Below are 15,879 nucleotides of genomic sequence, written 5' to 3' on the forward strand. Positions count from 1 at the left end.
GCAGCAGTGGGTGGGGGCAGGGACCAGTCCTGGTGTTTAACTTTGTCCTGTGAAACCAGTGCCAACGCAGAAGGGCTGGTCAGCGTCTGCAGCGCCAGTGCTAAGGAACGGGAAGGGTGAAGGCATTTTAAGAGAGTTTTAGGTTTTTTCACAGCTCCCCCATCTCTCCTGTTGTGTATTCTCGGATGTCAGAAAAGCAGAGCATTTTTGCGGCCCTCAGGTGGAACAGAGTGAGGTCTGTGAGGCAAGAGGATTGCCTGTGGGTGAGGGCACAGTGAGGGGAGGTGGTCTGTCCTGCTGGTTCCCGGTTTCTATGGGCTTGCACCTTCCTGAGATGAATGGTGGCCACACTCCCATGTTACCCTGAAATACCACAAGGCACTGCTGAGAACAGACTGACCCACCACAGACCAGTAAAGGTTGTAGGCTTTCGTCAGAAGTCAGCATCCCACCCACAGCAAAGGATACACAGCTCATTTCACCCACCCCAACAGCGTTTTCTCCATCACAGAAACTCTACGCCTCTACGTGGGGCTTTCAGATCATTATTGGGTGCGAGGGGACAGGTTTCCATTCTGGAGGGCAACACACTGCTTGGAAGGGAACTTCAAGGAGGTAGCCAAGTGCCCTAACAAGAGCATCAGGTTCAGGGAGAACCAGCCCATTGCCCAGCCCCACACAGGGCATTGCCCACAGCCCCACAGCTGAGAGGAAAGCTGGGACACCTGTTCCCATGAACACACCTGCAGGAGAGGACCCCCAAGGTCAGAGTGTGACTCTGCAGCTGAAACACCCATCCCCAGAGAGCCTGACAGCAAGAGCAAGAGAATAAAACTAACCCCAAAAGGCAGAGAAAGCAGTAAAATTGCACTGACGGTCTAGGTAAGAGTGTCCAGGGCGAGCGTGCCAGGCACTGAGGGCAGCGCTGCCCTTGCCCAGCTCTGCTCGCCACCTCCCACACACCAACATTGCCGGGCAGCTGCTCTCAGATCTCCCTGTGCTCTGCAGAGGGACAGGGGCACGTGGCTGCAGAGCTGCACCGCGGCTCTGCTGGAGCTCTGGCTGCAGAGGGGGTGGCTCACACCTCGGGACCCCCAGCCCTGAGGGCAGAGGCTTTGCTGGGGGGAGAGCAGCCAGGGGGATGCCTCAGAGAAAGGGGTCTGCACTGCACATGGTCAGAGAGAGCTTTCTGATTCTGCTTTCAACAACAATTCTGTCTGAAGTTTCCTATCAGTCCTTGCAATATCCTGGATGTCAGGAGATTTTCCTTGTGGGAGGTATCTCCCTGTGCCAGGTCTTTCCCTGTCAGTGCTCACAGACCACATCTCTGCCTCTGTGCACTGGCCCCGCACAAACGTGCCTCTCTGCAGGGCACTGGCTGGGCGCAGGGTCCTGTCCGCAGGGGGAAAAGGGCAGCTCAGAATGACCCTGATGGCTCCAGCAAAGGTGCTGCTGCTGCTGTTCATAGGCGGAGGAGTGGCTGAGGGCACTTCAGGAGGCTCCTGGCAGACCTCCTCATCACTCAGAGTTACAGATGGCAGTCTCAGCGACATCTTCAAACTCAAGATCTCCGTTAACATTTCTGCCTTCCCTCTCCTGCCCCCAACAACAGAAAGCTGAAAACACAGATTGAGGAGAGCCCTGGATTTATCATAGCAATCCCTGCGCTGACCTTCGATACGAAAAGTCTCATGCAGACATATTCTGAGGGTAACCTATCCTTGTAAGCAGCGCTCAGCCATGCAGCACACTCTCAACAGCAGAGAGATCCTTCCCTCTCGGGGCTCAGTCCATACGCCCCCAGAGCTGTGGGGAGCCCCCCGGCAGGCTGAGAGCTGCCCCTGGCAGGCGGCAGAGCCCCTGCCCCAGCACACAGCCCCCGCGGCTGCAGGGACCCTGCTGGCAAGGACAGCCCTGGGCACCCCTGCCTGCACAGCCACCTTCACAGCCCTGCAGCCGGCCCTGGCACAAGGCAGCCCACATGCCCTGGCCCTCCCACGCTGCAGCAGGGAAGCCCTGCTCTGCAGCACACTGGCCTCCTCCACAGCAAAAGGCTCCCACACGGTCCCACAGGCTGGGGGGGCCCCAGCTGCTGCAGACCCGGCTAGCAACTGCAGAGGCATTGCCCTGCAGCCACACACTTACCGGCTCAAGGGCTCTGCAGATTTCTCCAGCAGGGAGCTCTCAGCAGCCTCCCACCAAGGTCTGCTTTTGAGCTCTCCCTGCCTCCCTCCTCTGCCCCTCGGGGCTCCCTCCAGCTGTCCCTGGGGCTGCAGGGGAACCTGCTGGGCAGCAGGATGAGGCAATCCCTCATGGGCCTTGCCTCACCTGGGGGGACACACTTATTTCCAGCACTGGCAATTCCCTTACTAGAAAAAGTTTTCTGCATGAGTATCAACTTTTGTTAACCCATTACTATGCAGTAAGACTGCAGCAAAGGATCCAAGTACTCCTAACGGAGCGTGTGTGTACGTGTGTGTCTGGTGGTTCTGCAGGCAGGGCGGGGAGGATGTCCTCAGTGCTTCAGTAAGCCCTGCAGAGCCCATTTCAGCACTTCATTGCACAGTCCGAGGGCTCAAGACTCAGCTCTCCTTTGCCCAGGCCACGTCTCTGCTCAAGCAAAGCCTTTGCACCCACGGGCTCGGGGACACTTGGTACCAGGTTGCCTTATGGCCAGGCAGAGCTGGGCTGGTGCCACAGCTGGGGGACTTCAGCCCAGTGTGCAGCAGTGCTTTCACACTAAGACGAGGGGTTTCCTCAGACTCTAGTTTTTAATGAGCCTGGCAGTTTCCGAAGACAGACGAGACCCTTCTGTCTGACCAACCTGCCCACGACCTGTGCTTTGACAGCCCACTGTATCCGAGGGTGACTCTACCAACCTATCCAGGAATGCTGCTGACAGCATCATTGAGTCAGAGCTCTTAAAACCCCTACTCACATCTCCAGAGACTTATAGAAAATGAACTTCAGCTGAAGATTTTTATTATGCAAGTTTGTGACAGAGTAAGGTTCAAAGAATGCCAGTAATGGTAGACTGACTGCAAAACACGCTTAAAGCAACACCCTGAGCAACAGCTACCGTGAGTTCGTGCTAGCATAAAGTTCTTACCCTATAGGCGTCCCTAGGGGGAATGACAGGTTCAGCCCATCCACTGATCCCAGAAGTTCCCATGGAGTCTCCACTCACTTATCCCCTCATTGTCCACTTTGACACTTCATAGCACGTTGCTTATTCATTTACCTACACGGGATAGGTTACAGGTTTCTCACTCGTGATGTACATTAGTGCTCACCCTCAGGCAGCACCACGGAAGGCTTTCACTGACTGCACATGCTCCCCAAGCGGGGTTTTGCCCTCGTTTGAGGGCTGTTTGACATGGAGGTTGCAATCTGTCACTACCACAGTTACCTTTGTCTTACTATTGACTGGGGGGTTTTTGGTTTGTGTATTTTCGTTTTTTTGGTATGGTTTTTTTTTTTTTTTTTTTTTTTTTTTATATGTATGAGGGTTGAAAGACCTTACCAGCTTGTCTTCTTTTGCAATGGTGTTCTTTCCACCCCCTGTTCTTTGTCACTCATCCTTCCCAAGGTGAATCCCTTGGTCAGAAGTCCCTTCATTCGCAGAGAGTGGGTCCTCACTTGACCTCACTTTGTTCACAGAGGTGTTTATCAGATAGTGAACCACTAAGTCACTGTGGTAATTGAGGAGTTTAGAACACCCAGCACCCCCGGACTTATTTCATCCTGGCCCAGTTCATTGTATTGACATTTCGGGGGAGCTTGAGGGACTCCAGTCATTCATATTGTTACTGTTTGGTATCCTGTGCCCAGGCAGGTGTAGTAGGACCTTGGAGGTGGGTAACTTTGGCATGGAGGTGGGCATTGGTATTACAAGGAGATTATTTCATCTGAGGAAAGTCCTATCGCCTCAGTGGTTGGCTCAGCAGTGGACAGCCTCTCGTAGCTTCTTATGTGACACGTGCTCTGCAGCTTATCAGCTGTGTGGTACCATCAAGTTCCCCTTCCTGCAGGGAGCACAGCAGAGCTTGGCAGTGGGGTCTCCACTTGCTCCACCCTCCATTACTCCCATCAGCAGGTGCTGAGATGGCAGGGTGTGTTGCTTAGGGAGCTGTGCTAGAGTAGATTCCGTCCATGCCAACTGTCCTAAAAGCGATGTAGTTATTTTAGCCTAGAAATCTTTCTATACTGCTAGGCTTCTGTTGGGTCCCAGTTTTCCCTAATTCCAAAGCAATGAGTAATTTTCCCAGAGGCAATTGAAACAATAGACACAGAAAAAAGTCCCCTCCGCTCTGTAGTGGGGTGAACTGGGAGTGACAATGCTGGAAGGCCCTTTGATGCCATGAGAACGTTTAATCTTTGATCACCCCAAGTTCCTCTTTCCCCCTTGCCATAAGGCAGGACAGACACCTCCAGAGCCCACAGCATAGTCCCTTGCTCCTTGGAACACCCTCAGCCAGGCCAACCACAGCTCATGAGAGGGACATCCAAAGGTCTTCCAAAAATCAGAAAGGCCTTTTCAGTGTGGTTTTGATGAGAAAAGCTTTAGGGTTTGCTCAGAGAAATCTCCCCTAACTTGTCACAGTCTTTTCCCTATTGGATAGGTCCCCATTCCCTGAGGCAGCCAATGCCCAGTGGCACCTTCATCGCCCAGTTCCTACTCCTGACACATGGAGACCCATGGGAGCTGCAGCTCTTGCACTTCTGGCTCTTCCTGAGCACCTGTCCTGGTTTCAACTGGGATAGAGTTAATTTTCGTCTTCAGTATAGGATCTGTTTGGGCTATGATGTGAGAACAATGCTGATAGCACACTCACGTTTTTAATTGTTGCTGGGCGATGTTTATACTAAGTCAAGGTCTTTTTGGTTCCTTGGGCACTGCCAGCGAGAGGTCTGGAGGGGCACGGGATATTGGGAGGGGACACAGCCAGGACAGGTGACCCAGGGTAGCCAAAGAGGTATTCCATACCATATGACGTCATGCTCAGTATATAAACTGGGGGAAGAGAAGGAAGTTGGGAACATCTGGCATTATGGCGTTTGTCTTCCCGAGTAACCGTGACACGTGATGGAGCCCTGCTGCCCTGGGGATGGCCGAACACCTGCCTGCCCATGGGAAGTGGGCAAGGAATTCCTTGCTTTGTTTGCTTGTGCCCGCGGCTTTTTGCTTTACCTATTCAGTTGTTCTTATCTCAATCCTTGCCTTTTACATCCCTTCCCGATTTTCATCCCAATGTCCCTGGGTGAGGGAGGGGTGAGCAAGTGGCTGCGTGGTGCTTGGTTGCCAGCCAGGGTTAAACCACGACAGCACCGACCTGGCTGCCCTCATAACCAACGGCCTCGTCATCACTGCCGTAGTGTGCGACCATCACCTCAACACCCCCATGTATTTCTTCCTCCTCAACCTCTCCCTCCTCGACCCGTGTTCTATCTCCACCACTCTCCCCAAAGCCCCAGAGGACCTTTGGTGCAGCTGAACCTCATGTCCAGGAAGGACAAAGTGCTTTGGAAAGTGTCCTTGGCAATGGTACCTGTGATCCAGGAACACTGTGAAAATCATTGGTCTGTTCCTCAACTGCCTCAGCACAGGGATGATAATGAACGGTGCTGGCTAACTGGGGAGGCCCCAGAAGACTGGGGGTTAGTCAAAGTGGTGCCCACCTGCAAGATGGGCAGGAAGGAGGATCTGGAGAACTACAAGCCTGTAAACCCACTCCTTGTGTCAGAGAAGGTCATGGACGACAACTAGGTTGCTCAGGCAAGACTTGCCCTTGTTGAAGCCATGCTGCCTGTGCTGAATCACCTCCCTGTTCACCGTCGGCCTTAGCACAGCTTCTAGGAGGATCTTTTCCATGATCTTCCCAGGCACGGAGCTGATGCTGACAGGTGGCTAGTTCCCAGGGTTCCTCTTTCTACCCTTTGGAAGGATGCGTGCAATGTCTCTCTTTTTCCAGTCACCAAGAACTTCACCTGAGTGACTTGACATTTCAAATAGCATGGAGGGTGGCTTGGCGACTCCACCCGCCAGCTCCCTCAGGACTCAGGCATTCATCTAGTCAGGTCCCACAGACTTACTCATGTTCAGGTTCCCCATGTCTGTTGATACTGGTTTGCCAGTTGTGTTTGTTGGGGGTGCACATTTAATTTCTCCTTCATTCTCTAAGTGACATGCCTAGACAAGTCCTTCTTCTCCTTCTTCTTTGAGTCCCGTGCCATGTTCAGATCCAGCCACACTTTGTCCCTCCTGACACATCCCTACGTAACTGGGCAGCATCCACATACCCTTTGCAGGATCCATGGCCCTCCTTCCACCTCTGCAATTCCTGGATGGACCTCTTCAATCGGGTACATCTGACAGTTGACGGGATGTGTCAGGAAGACTCTCAGAGTTTCTGTAATGCAGAGGAGAAGGAGATGCTCCAGAGGAGGGCTTCCTTGCCACACCATCAGAGGAGAAGGCATGGCGGCTCTCTGCTCCCAGGCACAGCCGCAGGGGTGTGAAGTTGCTGTGTGTGGAACAAGGGGTGCCCAAGGCCGGCCGGGCTGAGTGGGTGGTGGGAGACTAGAATTCATGTTGCTGGTTTGGAGCAGGCATGAGAACCCAGCTCTCGTCAGCACTTTTCTGAGCTGCTCCTTTGGCCCTGCACACACCAGGATGGCCCTGGGCAGTGCCGTGCTGCCAGGAGGGTGCAGAAGGGCAGAGATGAGCACAGAGCGGGTGGGATGGCTATGTGAGTCCTGAGTAGCTCGGAGGCACGGGGCCAGAGAAACAGCTCCTGGCAGGGACAGCTCCAGGCAGCAGAGACGTGGGCAGGCGGCAAGAGGGAGCTGCTCCCAGAAACACTGTGGGAGGGGGGATTCAGGCATCTCCCTGCCATCCCCTGCAGGGCAGGCACCTTCCCTGGAGAAAGCCCCTGCTCTTCTTTACCATCAGCATAGCCTCTGCACTTAGAGCCATGGGCTCAGTCGCCTTCTCCGTGGCCTCGCCCCAGAAGGGGAGAAATCATCAAATACCCTCCCAGCTGCCCCGTCCTGCCTCCACTGGTAGCAGCGCTGCAGCGTTTGTCCATCTTCCCCCCTTCTGTCTCTGCTCCTCCTGCTCTTATCACTCAACTTGGATGCGGCGTGGGCTTCAGAAGCACTTGAGAGACCAGCCTGAGGGGTCTTGCCATACAGGTTAGCCTATGGCAGTAAAGTCTCCCAATCGCCTCCTGATACCTAAGCTCCGTGAAGTCCAAAAGAGACACCTCTCACTTCAGGACAGCCCACCTTCAGGAGCTGGGTGGCTGCAGGCTGCCCTCCAGAAGGGCACAACTCTCCGGTGGCATGGCTGTGTGATCAGGGAGCCCCATGGAGAAGACACCCCAGGAATGCTGCTGGGTAGCTGTGCACAGGCAGCTGCAATGTGCCCTCTGTGTCCCTGGCTGCAAGGGCAGAGCTGAGATCCTTCTCAGGTATGATGAGGCAGCATGAGGAGTTTGCAGATCGGTACTTGGAAACTGGAGGCCTCTGCTCTCGGCAGCGTCCAGTTCCTTCTCTGGGAAGCATTGGGGGTGATAGTCCTGCAGGTCAAGGAGCTGCCAGCACAGGGCAGCTGAGACCAGGGCGGGTGGACAGACTGGCTGTCCTCAGTCCGCACAAAGGGACTGTCTCTTTGCCTCTCAGGGCCCACCTGATGGCACCTGGAGTGCAGCAGGAATGGCAGTGCCAAAAGCACTCCTCAGCTGTGGTGGGGCAACCGGAACAAAATACACAGAGAAAAATCCCCTCAACTCCGCTCCATAATGGGTGAACACGGGGTGACAATGCTGTGAAGTCCTTTGATGCCCTGAGTGTATATAATCGTAGGTCACACCACGTTTCTATTTCGCTGCTGCTGTAGGGAAGGACTGACTCCTGCAGAGCCCACAGCAGAGTCTCCTACTCCCTGGAGCACCCTCAGCAAAAAGCAACTCATGAGAGATCCACTAAAGGTCTTCGGGAAAGCAGAGAGGCCTTTTCATTGGGGTTCCTCTGAGAAATATGTCAGGTTTTGCTCAGCAAAGTCTTGCCTAACTTCTCACTCTTTTCCCTCTCAGACAATCTCTATGCCAGGAGGCACCAGATGCCAAGTGTCAACTCCCCACCCAGTTCCTCCTCCTGTCATTTGCAGACAAGCGGGAGCTGCAGGTCTTGCACTTCTGGCTCTATGGGCATCTCCCTGGCTGCCCTCATGGCCAGTGGCCTCATCATTACCACTGTACTGTGCGATCACCTCCTCCACACCCCCATGTCCTTCTTCATCATAACCTCTCCCTCCTCGACAAGGGCTCCATCCCCACAACTCTCCCCAAAGCCATGTGCAGCTCCCTGTAAGACCAGAGCCATCTCTTACTGAGGATTTGCTGCCCAGCACTTACTGATTCTCTTTTTCATTTCAGCAGAGTATTTTCTTCTCACTGTGATGGCTTATGACTGCTTATGAGGTTTGCCAGCTACTTCGCAAACCTGACAGCCTGCATTTGTGCGTGAGGAGCTTCAAAGTGGATGTCATTTCCTTCAGCTTCAGCAAAACGCTTGTCATGGTCTTCATCAGCGTTCTTCTGCCCAAGTGAGGCCATGACACTCTGGGTGGGAACAGAAAGAGATGGGTAAAACACCAGCGGGATGGTCAGGCTGAGAGAGCAGTGGGGAAGGGCTCACACCCCACCTGGAGGCCACTGGGACATACTGGGGTATTGTGGGCAGCACAGGTGACACTCCTGCTTACAGTTTAAGAGCTGTTAAGGCAATCCAGTGGAGGCAAGTCTCACAGTGTCTGTCGGTGGCACCAAACTGAGAGGACCATCCCTGTGCCCTAGGGATGCCATTGAGGGGAACCCTGGCAGGTGGGGTGGCCGCCCTGTCAGGAGCTGCACAGATGCAGGACGGACCAAGGGCAGAGCCTGCACCTCCCTCGCATGGACTAACACCCTGCAGCTGCAGGGCCTGGGACCTGCCTGGCTGGGCAGTGTCTGTGCAGAAAAGGCCCTGGTGGTGCTGGGGGACAGAAGGCAAAACACAATCCCAGCCTGTGACCTGGTAGCAGAGGCAGCCAGCTGTGCCCTGGAGCGTATGAAGAGGTGCCTTGACAAAACACTGAGGGAGATTATTTTTTCCACATTATCATCATTCATAACACCACATGTAGACTGCTGTGTTAATATTTTGGCCCTGACTGGGGAGGGCAGGATGGAGGGAGCGTCTGGGTGGCTGCTGGGCTTTTGGCCAGTGACAAGGCTCTACAGCAAGGAAGATTTGTATAACTGGGAGGGAGTTGAGGAAGGAAGGGAGGCAGCAGAAAGTCCCCAGGACTTGGAGGGCCATGGTGTCATTTCACTGGCCATATCATCAAGAATCAAGCTGGGAAGTGAGCCTGACATTCCAAATCAACAAGGTCCATGGGCAGGCAAAGCTGTGCCTGTTGTTGTGACCCTAAAGAGACCCACACACCTCTCTAAGGTGACCTGCACACCTACAGCATAGATCATGCTGGGGCTGAATCTCTTGCCTGGCTTCAATGGCCTCCTGGAGCCATGGACAAAGCTTTGGGTGGAGGCCCCAGGTGAGGCTGGTCAGGGCCAGGAAGGCCTAGGGATGCTCTCAGGGCCCTGCCCCCATGGGATCCCACCTGCCAGTGCCCTCAGCAGGCCAGGTTCTCCTTCCCTCCTGTCCTGGGCTGTGCTCTGCTGCTCTCCATCCACACATGCCTTATCATAAGGGACACCACAACTGCACACTACTAGAAGCAAGGTGGCACTGGTCTTTACATCCCTGAGCATCTTGTCCTCTTTGTGGAGTCCCAGGTGCAGATGAGCATCAGAGTGGGTGGCCTGTTTGGTCTGGGGAACTCGCCCACAAAGACCTGGGCTCCTGGCATCCTTGCTTACCTGTGCAGTGATCACCAAGGAGAGGGATTCCCCCAGAAGAGCCAGGCTCTGTGATCCACAGGTTTCCTCAGGTCATTTCAAGAAGACATTGTTCATGCCTCACCCTGACTGTATGACCTGTCGCTCTGTCCTGGCGCAGGCTGGCATGGAGTGCATGTTCTTCACAGCAGCCCTTCTGGTGCTGTGCTTTGCGTCTCTTCCTAAGGCAGCGCTGACCACGCACCAGTGTTTTGGCCACCGCTGCAGAGTAATCACCAAGGCTTCTCTTTCTCACACTCTGCCTGCGCTACAAGGAGACTGGGGGGATGCAAGAAGCTGGGACAGCTGACCCCCAGAGACCACAGGGATATTGCATATCCCAGGATGTTGTGCTCATCAATAACAGCTCGGGGAAAGGAGGATGAAAAGAGAACGTTTGTGGTCGTGGCATTTGTCTTCCCGTGTCACTGACAGATGTGCTGAAGAGCAGCTCTTATGGGGATGGCTGAACCCCTGCTGCCCATGGCAAGGAGTGAGCGAATTGCTCATGTTGCTCCTTGCACACACAAAGCTTTTGCTTCTCCTATTGAACTGTGTTTTTCCTGACCTGTGAGTTTTCTTCTGATTCTCTCCCCCATCACGCTGGGCATGGGAGGGGTCAGTGAGCAACAGATTCTGGGTGTTTGGGTGCTGGCCAGGGGCAAACCACAACTAATTCCTTCCACAGTACCACCCTGGCTGGTCTCCCCTGTGATCCCGAAACAAGCTCCCACCTCACCCCTTGGCCCGTCCACTAGAAGAGCTCCATCTGTCTGAGCTGCCCTGACATCACACAGAGCATCCCCCTCCACTCATCTGTCCCGTAGGTCTCCCCTACAGACCTTGTGTCTCCATCCCCCACCAAAGGCGTGGGAGCTGCCCTGCCCCTCCTCAGCGCTTATGGCACTGATGTCACAGCTCTGTGGTGGCACAGGGGGCTCCTGCTGCCCGCGCCCCAGGCGGTGGGCTCTGGGGCCCATGTGTGCTGCAGCACCTCAGGTGTGGCACCAGGGCCAAGGGCCGGCTTGTCACACGGACACCGGTACCCAGGGACGGGAGCCCTTGTGTGGGAGGGGTTTGCTGCCCAGCAGAGGATGCTGGAGCGGGTTGCAGGGGGCAGCAGAAGGATGAAGGAGCTTCCCACCACGAGAGCAAAGGCTGCAGTCCCCGAGGCCAGAGGGCAACAGGCCTGGGCTGCGCAGCCCTGGCAGGAGAGGGCTTTGCTCTCCCAGGTGACTCTGTAGCACCCTGCGGCCTGTGCCAGAGCTGAAGCTCATCTCCAAGATGGGCAAGATGCTGCTGCTGGTGCTGAGCAAGCCCCTGGGGGAGGCCAGCCTGTTATCCAGCCCTCCTGGGGCTATCCTTCTGGTGGCAGGCCGGCCAGAGAGCAGCTCTGCAGAGAAGGACCTTTGGGTGCCAGAGGACAAGCAGCTGAGCAGGAGCCATGTGACAGGCTCATGTGAGCCAAGGTAACACTTTTTGAACTGAGGATGTTCAACCACTGCAGGTAGTTGCCAAGAGTGGTTATGGAATGTCCACCCCTTGACATATTCCAAACCTACCAAGCCAAGGCCTTGTACAACCGGCTTGAGCTGGCCGTGCCTCTCCTAGGGGTTTTCACTGGATGATCTCCAGAGGTCCCTTCCAATGTCAACATTCTCTGTCATTCTCTGAGTTTCAAGGACACAAGCAAGACAGAATGAAATGAAGAATGCATACCCTTGACTGCAAAGATAGCGGGGTCTATGGAGAGGACCCACGCTGGAGCAGGGCAGAAGTGTGAGGAGGAAGGAGCAGCAGAGGTGTTCTGTGCCATCAACCCTCTTCAACATCCCCCCCGCACCTCTCAGGGTGTGCTTGTGTAGGTGAATTGGGATCAATGGAGTAATTTGGCCCTGGGAGAAACTGGGGAATGGTCTTCAATGTTTTGGTCATTGTTTCTCACAATCAACATCTTGTTTTAATTGGCAATGAATGAAATTGATCTTTGGCAAGACAACACATCTTTGGCTATGACAGGGATCGGTAAGTAATCTCTCTGCCTTTACCTTGACCCAGGAGCATCGCTGGCTTATTTTCTCCCTTTGTCCTATTGAGTCAGGGGAGCAGATGAACAGCTGGGGGGCTGGCTGGGTGCCGGCCGTGGTTAACCCCACCACAGGACCATATCAGGACTGCTGAGCCCACAATGGAGCTCCACAGCACAAGAAAGACCCTGACAGACTGGAGCAAGTCCTGCAGAAGCCAGAAGGATGGTTGGGACCTGGATCATGTTATGGACAAGGAGAGGCTGAGAAATTGGCATTTATTTGAGATAACATCTAGAGTGAAAGACTGGAGAGCTGGACCCAGGCCAGTTGGTGGGATCTCAGTCAGTGGTTTACTTCACTATTTGTCAAAGCAAAGCCGTGAGGACATGATCTGGTTGGAGATTTTTGACCACGGCCTTGGCTGAGTGGCCAACTGTGGCAAGAGGTATGGGACTTGTGTGTAACCAGTGACGGTAGGAAAGTGGCTCCATTTACATTTAGAATTGCAATGGAGTTGGGTATCACTGAGCCACTAAGGATGACAGAGGTGACCATGCAGCAAATGTTCCTCATAGGGACTGGGGTGTACAACAAGCAAAGGAAATGACTGGTGCTTAGGACACCTTGGGGCACCTGGGGCAGCTTCCCCTGGATGGATATCCAAGGAACATGGCACTGAGCAGAGCCCTGTGTCCCACCCGATTACTGCCTTGCTTCCTTCACCGTGACCCAAGGATTTACACCAGGACACCCTGCCGTGTGCCCCCACCCTGTTATTTGCCCCAACTTTGCACACGCACACAGCTGAGCTCTACACTGGTGCTTTACTCTCCTGGGAACTTGATAGATATCTCCACTACACAAGCCCCTTAAATTACAGAGATGTGGCACAGGAGTCCAGCTGCACCACCCTGGATGCAAAAGTACAAAAGCCTCTGGGTCAGGCAGGCTGGGTTCATTCCTTTGAGGAAGTGGAGTGCATGCAAACATTCTAGGAGAAACACAATTGTGACATTAAAAGTGCTAAATGCACAGGATGTTCCCGAGATGACCAGGAGACACCATGTGAAGAGATCGAGGCAGTTCAGTGCTGCTGAGAGAAACCTGACTGCATCAGCTTCTTCAGTGCGTCCTTCAGCTCCTGGTTCCTCATGCTGTAGATGAGGGGGTTCAGTGCTGGAGGCACCACCAAGTACAGAACTGACACCACCAGGTCCAGGGATGGGGAGAAGATGGAAGGAGGCTTCAGGTAGGCAAACATGGCAGTGCTGACAAAGAGGGAGACCACGGCCAGGTGAGGGAGGCACGTGGAAAAGGCTTTGTGCCGTCCCTGCTCAGAGGGGATCCTCAGCACAGCCCTGAAGATCTGCAGGTAAGACAGAACAATGAAAACAAAACATCCACAGGCTAAACAGGAACTAATCACAATTAGCCCCACTTCCCTGAGGTAGGTGTGTGAGCAGGAGAGCTTGAGGATCTGTGGGATTTCACAGAAGAACTGTCTCAGGGCATTGCCTTGGCAGAGCGGCAGTGACAGTGTATTGGCCGTGTGCAGCGCAGCATTGAGAAACCCACTGGCCCAGGCAGCTGCTGCCATGTGGACACAAGCTCTGCTGCCCAGCAGGGTCCCGTAGTGCAGGGGCTGGCAGATGGCCACAAAGCGGTCATAGGCCATGATGGTGAGGAGAAAATACTCTGCTGAAAGGTAAAAGACAATCAGGAAGAGCTGTGCTGCACATCCTGAGTAGGAGATGTCCCTGGTGTCCCAGAGGGAGTTGGCCATGGCTTTGGGGACAATAGTGGAGATGGAGCCCAGGTCGAGGAGGGAGAGGTTGAGGAGGAAGAAGTACATGGGGGTGTGCAGGTGCTGGTCGCAGACTATGGTGGTGATGATGAGGCCATTGGCCATGAGGGCAGCCAGGTAGATGCCCAGGGAGAGCCAGAAGTGCAAGAGCTGCAGCTCCCGCGTGTCTGCTAATGCCAGGAGGAGGAACTGGGTGATGGAGCTGCTGTTGGACATCTGCTGCCTCCAACCATAGGGTCCCGTTCATGAAGAAAACATAGTGACAAGTCAGGAAAGATGTCTGTGAGCCAAGTGAAAACCTTTTCTCGTAGATGTGCCCTCGGTGCTCCATGTCCCCCCTCTGCCGTTCCTAGGAGAGCTCCCTTCCGAGCCGTGGCTGGAGCTGTGCTGAGTGCTGGCCGAGTGTGCTGTGAGGAGCAGGGGCTGTGCCCGCTGGCTGCCCAGCAGTGAGCCCTGCTCTGCAGCAGGGGCTTCATGGGAAGCGTGGGGGCAGGGGCCAGTCCTGGCCTTGCCCTGGCTCAGCCCAAACTGCTCCCAGCGCAGAAGGGCCTGTTCAGCATCGGCTCTGCCCGTGCTGAGCAACGGCCATGGCCAGAGTCAGGTCAGGAGGGCTTTGTGCTGTGCTCAGGGAGAGCAGAGTGAGTGCTGAGAGGCAAGGGGACTGTCTGTGCCTGAGGGCAGAGGCAGGCACTCTGCTCTCTCCATCCCTCTCCTTCCCAGCTGCCCGGCAAACGCTCCTTTCTTAGATGGAGAGTGATCACACTGCCATGTGACCCTGACAAGCAGCCAGGCACTGCTGAGAGCAGAGGGATCCACTGCAGAGAACAGAATGCCTCATCCCTTCCCGAAGGCTCAGCACCACACTGCTATCCAAGGACACCCAGGGCTCACTGTGTGCCCTGGCAGGCACATACAGCTTCGGTCGACACCAGAAATAGTTAGACAAGTGTCTTGACCATGGCAAGTTCTTGCAGGAGACTCAGCTCCTTCCCCTGCCTCACAGGCTGCATTGCCCACAGCATCATCGGTTAGGGGAAAGCTGGGACACGTCCATGCTGAGGACATGTCTGCACAGGAGGACCCACAAGGTCTGCCCCTGAGCCTGCAGCTGAAACCCCTTTTGCCAGAGAGCCTGTCTGCAATGCCAATAGCATCTGAGCAAGGCCAGGAGAGAGACAAAGGGACACTTGGGAACTCCTTCCCCTTGCCCAGCCCGGCACACCACCTCCCACACAGCAGCAGTGCAGGACAGTCACCCTCAGGCTCTGCTCAGCGAGAAATGGCAGCGTGGCAGCAGGAGAGATGCACTTCATCCCTTCTGCTGCTCTGCTGGACCGGGAGGTGTTGAAACACATGAAACCAACGGTCTAAAGGCTGTGCTGGGTGGGAGAGGAGAGCAGAGGTGTGTTGCTCAGGGAAGGCACCTGCACGGCAGACCGTGGCCAGGAGGTGCCCCTATCTGCCCTGCATCAGGGTTCCCCTCAGCATCTCCTGCCTCCCTGCCCAGGGCTCTGCTGCCTGCAGCTATCCCTGCCAGCAGCTCTTTCTCTGGCCCCAGGGCTCTTCCCTGCCAGCGCTTACAGAGCCCAGCTCAGCCCCTGTGTGCCCAGCTCTGCCCTGCAGCCGCTCTCTGTCTGCAGGCAGGAACAAACAGCTCCCCCAAAGCCTGAGGGAAAAGGAGAGCTGATGCTGGTTTCATCTGCAGCGTGCTGGGGAGGGAAGGCGCTTGCTCAGCTTCCTCATCAACCTCCCTGTGATGCTTTCAGCATCTCAGCCCCTGCTCTGACCTGCACAGCTGAGTTTCCATTGCCACCAAGCGGAGCCACAGAAAAGTGGCAGCAGAGATTCAGGCAAGCACAGAGCCAAGCAGTGAACCCCTGCCATGAAGGTGCTCATGGAAAGTCCCCTTGGAAATGACCTGGAGATGTGAACAGCTCTGATATATGCAGTACCAACACAAAATCATTGAGACCTTGTCCTGCTGGGTGTCGCTCCCTCCACGCCACCTTTTGCCCACAGCAGCACAGGAGCTCCCTGGCAAGCTGAGAGCTGCACCTGGCAGGCAGCAGAGCCCCTGCCCCAGCACACAGCCCCCGCGGCT

The 15,879-nt window shown here is 55.0% G+C and overlaps 2 protein-coding genes across 3 annotated transcripts in view; both read right to left on the reverse strand.

Annotated features, from left to right (window-relative positions):
* LOC308057458 (ras and Rab interactor 2-like) overlaps nt 1-15,879 on the reverse strand; it is a 157,609-nt gene that overhangs the window by 98,762 nt on the left and 42,968 nt on the right. The window lies entirely within an intron of this gene.
* Nucleotides 12,336-14,031, reverse strand: LOC308057450 (olfactory receptor 14C36-like). Its single transcript, XM_080411554.1, has one exon. It carries the CDS (start codon nt 13,992-13,994, stop codon nt 13,059-13,061), a length of 936 nt encoding a protein of 311 aa, XP_080267680.1. The 5' UTR covers nt 13,995-14,031; the 3' UTR covers nt 12,336-13,058.

This window comes from Falco punctatus (genome assembly GCF_963210335.1).
Source record: "Falco punctatus genome assembly, contig: scaffold_30, whole genome shotgun sequence".
In the NCBI taxonomy this organism is placed as follows: Eukaryota; Metazoa; Chordata; class Aves; order Falconiformes; family Falconidae; genus Falco; species Falco punctatus.